The 7810-nt window shown below is 44.2% G+C and overlaps 1 protein-coding gene across 1 annotated transcript; it reads right to left on the bottom strand.

The window, feature by feature from the left end:
• Nucleotides 1-2120: 2120 nt before the first annotated feature.
• On the bottom strand, nucleotides 2121-6197 carry LOC129591114 (uncharacterized). Its single transcript, XM_055486645.1, has 4 exons — nucleotides 5160-6197; nucleotides 3841-3940; nucleotides 2805-3554; nucleotides 2121-2641 (listed from the first exon to the last, which is right to left on the bottom strand). The coding sequence occupies exons 1-4, from the start codon at nucleotides 6007-6009 to the stop codon at nucleotides 2518-2520; spliced, it is 1824 nt and encodes a 607-aa protein (XP_055342620.1). The 5' UTR covers nucleotides 6010-6197; the 3' UTR covers nucleotides 2121-2517.
• Nucleotides 6198-7810: the final 1613 nt, after the last annotated feature.

A 7810-nucleotide genomic window follows, 5' to 3' on the forward strand; every position in this document is an offset into this window, starting at 1 on the left:
TGCGTTAACGCGTTATTGAGAGCTATATGTGGGACTACGGCAGCGAAAATTCGTAAGTGCGTCTGCGGACCAGAAATTCGGTAATAACATCAATAAACACTGTGCAACAGGTCAACAGGAACCGCACCGAGTTTAATAAACTGGCAATGTTAGGCTCGAGCAGAGAAACACTTTTTTCGCGCAAAATGTTTCCAAATAGATGCATCTATCTTTGGTGCTTTTATTTGATTGCCACTTAGACATTTCTCGCTTTCCAAACACTTGTATAATGCGGATTCGCAAACCGCACACCAGAAATGTATCTATCCTCTGCGTTGTTCCACATTAAACAATTTGTTGGTTTTTTTACTAATCTCATCTACATTTATCTATTTGTATAAAAACAGCTTTTATTAGGCAATCAGGTTTTGAGATATTTTTAATAACGCCGAGAAAACCGTGTCCCAGGAGCGAATCCACATTGAGATAATCTGTGGTGCAAAGTACCGTATTTACATAACGTCTAGAGACTAAGAATGAATGAGAATTATCCTGCCATTATGCAACTTTTGGCTTACTTACTTACTTCATCATGAAGCTTAATAGTCAGCACGATGGGGACCAGCATGGACAGTATGCACAGTCCAATCACGACCACCGGAACCAGCGCTTTTGCCGACCCGCTCAGTTCCGGATTGCGGAAGCTTTGCACGAAACCCAGCACCGTCAGACTGCTACAGGCAATATGCATGAGCAGTATGAGCGAGAACGCTTTATCCAGTGCATCAATGTAGCTGCGCACTTCCATAACCTTTTCTCTGATACCATCGACCATGTCCTCGGTTTTCCGCGAATGCACCTCCCGAATCATCGCAATTCCTTCCACAATACGCGAACACACAGTAGCCATGACCAAATACGACAGAAGCTGCGGAACGCCTATAAAGGGATACAGGAGGCACTGCCATGCCCACAGCGGCATAGTCAAGCCCATCACGCGGAAGTAGTTATCATCCATGGTCCGCGGCAGCGTGCTTAATGAATACTCGTAAAACGCCAATATCTGCTGTGAAATCTGGAGCAACGTGAAAAAGATAGTAAAGAACTCCAAACGCGACCCTCCCGCCCGCCGGGTGCAGGTAGCGTGGAACGCTTGCTGCTTGCAGACGAAGGCGGTTAAGATCAGCGCCGCGGCTTCGTAGGTGAACGCGTAGCGGCCAAACTCGATCAGGATGAGAATCCCCAGGGAAACTGTGGCGTGCGCCATGACCAAGGTGCTGAACAGGAGTAACAGGGTGACGCACAACCAGTAACAGCGTTTTAAGGCCTTAAGCACAGTGGTGCGAATCTTTCTGGAATGATGGTGGTGATGTTCTCCGGTGTCCTGGTCGCAACGCTGTGCGGCATTAAGGAACAAGAAGGCGCGCAAAACACTGTAGACACAACCATGGTTGCCTAGATTCGGCATTTTGTTCAACAGGAAGAAAACAAATGCCTTTTTTTATATTATAAAAACAGCGACGCAGAAGACAGACTCATGTAGATCCCGCAAAACATGCGACCATTGAGTATACAACATGCATGGGGTAGTGAACGCTGATGAGTGTCGTATAGTTTTGATAAAACGATGAACGCCCTATCAGTCCGCCCACTCGTACTATGTAGAATACTTACTGCATCAGCGGAATAGATTCATATACGCATGACAGCAAGGAAAAACAAACAAACCCGCAGTAATAAGGATTCCCCCTTTCTCATTGCTGAGCATGTCATAAACGCAGTTTATGGTAAAGTCCATCTGTACGTTTATCGATCGATCCCTTACTTTCGCTTCCGACGCATATAGAAAATTACTGCAAACTTCGCTTTCACACATTCAGCTTATGGTGCGTTGATTTTCGACCAAAGCTAACAATAAGCGCGAAGGTTCTCTGTTCAACCAAAACGGGATTTTTGTCGATCATGTCGCGGCCATGCTCAAATTTCACACAAAATCAATTATTATTAATTCTTAAATTGTATTTGGTTTAAAAAATATAATTACAACACATATTCGAATGTAAATTTTTTAATATAATGTAATTTCTTTAGTACAATCGTTTAAAAAATAATTATTAATTTCAAATTTCTTTCGTGGGGCAATCTTTAAGCGAATGATAAGGTCCTTGAAGGGGACCGTCCATGAATAAGAAAGCTTTGGGTGCAACGTCATCTGTCCGCTGGGATCATCGAAGAAGAATCATGGGTTAAGCGCGGTAAAAGTAATTTTAGCAGCCACAATAAAAAAATGGACAGTGATAAAAAAAACATTATAAATCAGCTTAAGGCGCCGAAATTGGAAAACAAACCTTAGCACTGGCATTAAGAACAGAATTTACCGAACGAATAAGAATAAAAGATTGATACCCAACATGGCTGTTCTTTGCGTACAGGTTGCGGCGCCCAGGGTCGCTTTCTACGAGATCGCCAAATCTTTATACACCATTTGCAAACATTGGTTTAGTGGGAAGAAAGCGTTAGAATAATTGGTTGCATTTTTTACTGGAATCGCTGCAGGAATGACAATAAATACAGAGTCTGGGTTATCAGTTTGCGCTGTGGCGACTCGGTTAAAAGGGCTGCTCGAATGTCGGAAATGGTCCCGGGAGACGGACTGTTCCACCTACAAATAGTTCAGCAGTTTTATTTGAAGTGTACAGTACTTCGCAAGACTACATCGAATTAAGTTATGTGGACTGTTACTAGACAACGGTAAACCACTGCTTTGCACCGTAGTGGTTACGCTTCAAGGAAGTCGCTTTGTCGGACATTCGTGCATTACTCACAGCATAAAGGAGAGTCGCAGAAACGCCCATAGTAAATTTTCTGGCGCATGTTTGGGGAGTGGGAAAGCGTTTAACCCATCCAGCAGTCGTTCGAGCTTGCTGCTCTCCAGCTCGGGACAAAATACTTCGAACATGTGGAGAACAGACTCCGCATAATCCGCTTCCGCTGCTCCGACGAAACCGAATGACCACCTAATCACGCTGATCGAGAAGGTGTCCTCGTAGGAAAAGTACAGTTTGGCATCCAGCACATGCTGCACTCTTCCCGTAGCCGCATGGCAGATTTTCGGGAAATTCATGCACTTTTTGACATCAAACTCACAGTTTTGAAGCAGAATATTATCGCATACTGTTGCGAATTCCGGAGGCTTGTACAGGAACAGCTTATACACATCCGGTTCGATAAAATCCAGGTAGTAAGACGACTGAGGGAAGTTTATTAATTCTCCAATATACAGTTCCGTATTGTCAGTGACGACCAACCACTGAAGCTTCAGCGACAAGAAATTGAATAACTCGACCATAGAAAACAAGCAGAATTCCCACTTTCCGCATAGATACAAGGTACGGCACTGGTTTGTAACAGTTCGCGCCAGGTAATGGGCGCAGGCAAAATTTCCCTTCCAAATCCACGTACTGTACACTGATCCCTTGTCAGGATTCATCGTATCGTAGTCAGGACGCGTTGGCACAATGGCGCACGACTGGATCATGCTGGTGTTTAACAGGTGAAGAAATGTCCTACTTACCCTGTAATGCAAAGCAACATACAATAACCTTTTCAACAAGGACTCCTTAATTAACCCAGAATTATGACCTTGTAGGGTATCACCAGGTTTGTTGCTCTAAATGTGACTCGTACAGGATAGAGGATCGCGTTAAAATCGGTATACAAAGTAAATCTGTGTAAAGGACCGCAAGATGACGCTAGTCCAGTAAATTCAGCTACGCAAATGTAGCAAAACCTGAATAATGCCGACCAAGAATGCATATGTCGAATAAAGCTGGAGAACCTTTCTACACTTTTATCGTCTACCTCTTGATGAAATTTTGGTGGAATATGTCCAGATATGAAAAGACGACGACTTGAATTTCCAAGAATAGATTGCAGAAGCACGGCTCATCATCTCGAATCTCTACGAATTTAGGAAAAAAATTTGAAGGCAAGACGGCGACGTCGACACTGCTCAACAGGTGCCGACTTTTAATCTTGTAAATTATACAAGCACCTTGATGGCGCTGTGCAAGCTTGTCCCGTAATTTCTATCGTTAGGGTACAGATAGCATGTACCAAGTATTTAGCGCGAAAGTTGCGCTGTGATCGACTGCCACTAAACTACGCCTAGAATGACAAATTTATTCCTCTCTAGATTTAAGATCATTATAAGGGAAAAAAATAGTATTTTATAATTTTTACCGATAGTTTATAATTTAGACCGGTATTTGCTATACATCAGCTATGCCAGAAACATCTACAGTGTAAATAGTGTTGTGTGGCGTGCCGTGGTATAAAGTGTGGCGTAACCTGCAGATTTGTATTTGTTCGGTATGCTAATGCGATAGAAATTAGGGGGGCCGCTTGTACTAACAATAAACAGATGTTCATAGCAAATAAGTTTTCTTAGTACCGCCATGGTGCATTTTATGAACACCTGAAGTCGTGAACTATTCCGTGGTCCACACGTGAGCAGTTCTTCCTCATGTAATTTACCATATGAGGGGCTGCCGATCGCCAAGCGTTAAACGCTCTCTGTGTAATAGGTTAACAACTTTAAATTGAATGAAGAGCTGTCGCTCGATAACGGGGCGAGCGTTCGTTTAAATTACAGTACCTCCAAGGAGTAAAAATCAGTGTTTCGGCACACCGACAATTTGCTGACCGCCACCTTGCTGACCAATAACTTGCGGACGACCTTTTGCTGAACGACAAAATGTTTGCCCGGCAATTTGTTGAAACGACAACTTGATGATAGAAAGGAAAAGCGGCATGAGCCAAAAGGAATATGACTCATATGAGGACATGATAAAAATTTTAATACTAAGAAATCTAAAAAACCCAGTAAACGCGCTTAAGAAACAAAGAAACCAAAAAACCAGGCCAACACGCAAACTGTCGGTAACAAAAAAGTTATCGCAAAACGTCGGGCAGCAAAATTATAGGAAAGCGGATTGTCGGTCAGCAGTCTGTCGGTTAGCAGGTTGTGTTAATCCGCAACATGTCGATCAGTGAATTGTCGGGCAGCAGAACGGAGGTCAGCAAATTGACGTGCTATCGCGTAGCTTAGCCGTCCTAAGTTCTCTCAGGTTTCTCAAGTTGTCTTAGGTTTCATAAGTTTTTTTTATAAGTCTTCCTACCTTTACAATGCTGAACAGTGCAGCTCAAGCCATTCAGTATCTGGTCGACGGTCGAGCGCTGGATAATTAGCAAGCGTTCCACAAAATCCACTATCCATTTCTCCACTGGACAGCAGCGCTCATCGTCGACCCCGTCGTCTTCCTTCCCCACTGACTTGGGATATTCAGGGGAGAGCAGCACTTCTACATACTCATCGTGAACACTGAGTAGCATCCCGCTAGTTTTTCTCAGCCAGAAATCAGAAAATCGTGGAGACGAACATGCTGTTCTGAGCCAGCGGACTGAATGCGGATACTGTACGGACGCGTCGAACATCAACACGTGCGCTTTTTCAAACGCATCCCGTGGTACCAGTGGGCCGAGGCATCCGCGCTTGCGGATCCTCTGTGTCATCGCTGTTGGTCCATCGATAATGGTGTAGCGAGCCGGCGTGGAATCCGGCTGGATGACCTCCACCGTGGCTATGGAAAACTGAAAACAACTGGACACGGAATTGTTCCCTTCCATACCCGCACAACAAACGCTGTCAATCAACCCAGCTGGTGTCCAAGACGGTACGCCGCCGTCCCGGAGGGCGATGCGGACGTCAATATCGCCCGAATTCAAGCGGCTAGGTAATTCTTCGGGTTCTTCTTCCTTCACGCTCCATGCGCGACCAAACGGAATATGCTGCACTGTTTGGCCATCTAGTTTAACATAAAGGCCGTGTGCGTTCACATCGCAGACGTATCCTCGCATGAATTCACCTGCATCTCCCAGTACATCCACAACAAAGGGATCATACAGACCACGCGTCAATCGCATGGCATACTCCGGTTGGTGTATGGGGAATCCGAGGAAGGTCCCCATGGGTCTGGGAGCAGGGATTCAGCTGCAGCTTCCCGACTGTCAGAGATTCATTATCTGCGTAGAATACAAAGGCTGCTCAACGGACACTGACTTAGAATTCAAAATTTATGTACTCAAGTCACCGAATTGTCAATCAAAAATTCGCATTGTCGTTGAACGTACACTATAGACTATAGACAATTGCACCGCACTCGTATTTAAGTCAGGGAAGCAGGAATAGAATTGTATCTTGACGTGCATTCGGCGATGCACAGTGGCGTGCCGGTCCCGATCGATAATCAACGCAACATACGCACCCATGGGATTCAGTTTGCCTGCCAAAGCGATCAATAGTTTCGGTCACTCAAGTCACAATCAGCTATCACTACTGCTGTTATAGATGCGCCTGCTGATGAGTGAGTGAGCGACCCAACAACCACTATAATCTTGTGCGCAGTGCACACAGCGCGCCCGCCAGTAGAACGTTTCGTACCACAGAAAAAAACTTTTACTCTTCTTGTAGTCATCTGTAGATAACCTGTAGACACCCTGTAGACCACCTGAGATACCCTGTATACACCCAAAACGCCTAAGAACCAGGTGACGACAGTATGTCTACGGTGGTGTGTCTACGGGCTTTCTACAGATGACTACCGGTGTATGTATACAGGCAGAACATCCAGTTGAATCCAGGAAGTGCTGCCTGTATACAGCGGTTGACACCTGTGGACAATCTGTAGGCACCGTTGTAGATAACGTGTATATATCGTAAGAAACTTAAGAATCCTAAGAATCCAGGTGGCTACCGATAGGACTACAAGGTGTTCACAGCTGTATCTACTGTGGCTACAAGAAGAGAAAAAACGATTCAATTTTTCCTTTGGTACGAAAGGTGCCAGGTGCGCCAGTTGTATGAGTGGCCGAACTACCAATGCGGTCCAATCGAATACATTCATTCGGATATGGACCACAAAAGAGTTAGAGACGAAGCCGGGACCGTTTTTGTATTTTGTGTGGCCTCGTTTATGGCAAGCGGGCGGCAGAATTTAACTCTTGAACGTTCAAGGTAAAGAAGGTATCCTATCATGCAGTTTCTTCAGCTAAAAAAATTTGGCGATTTACTGAATAAATTCTTATTCTAAACGCCAATGTTTTTTTCAGCTTACTGCACTATTGTTGTTTTTCTTCGCATATTTTAACTTAGATCAGTTTGCAAAAGCAGTGCGGTTTAATGTAGGGTTGTCACCCCACCAAGGTTTTGGAGGTGGTATAGATGATGGGAATGTGAACAGGGAGTGATGTGACTGGTGGGATAGATTGTTAATCTAATGATTGATTTCCGACATATTTTTCACAACAAAGTTTTTATGCTAGCTGGCATTTTTGCAGATAGTTTTACAAAATCAAATACTGTAACACCACATAAAAATGCCGGCATTAAAGAGCTGCAAGGTTTTGCAGTTAGAGTTGAACCACGTCACTCAAAGTTTACCTGAGTGAGTGACGGCGCAACTTTTTGCACGCTAGCATAAAACATACGTACACATACATAAACCATTAAGATGGCATATTCCATGTTAAAAATTTGCATATACGAGTCGATGATATTAGAATTATATATCGTTATGCGTACACTGTTACACAGCTTCCGCATGGTACGAAACACTACCGGATAGTGGTGTGCACTCCTTTTTGCGAGCAGTGTATCAGCGCCTTTACCGCTAACAAATGCTTCACTGTTGCTACTTGTACATCTATGCCGAGATTTAAAGTTTATTGAGTCTAGACTGATCTATCATACACAGATGCAGCCGCCTGTTTA

Source organism: Paramacrobiotus metropolitanus, unplaced genomic scaffold (assembly GCF_019649055.1).
Source record: "Paramacrobiotus metropolitanus isolate TYO unplaced genomic scaffold, Prichtersi_v1.0 Parri_scaffold0000044, whole genome shotgun sequence".
Taxonomy (NCBI): Eukaryota; Metazoa; Tardigrada; class Eutardigrada; order Parachela; family Macrobiotidae; genus Paramacrobiotus; species Paramacrobiotus metropolitanus.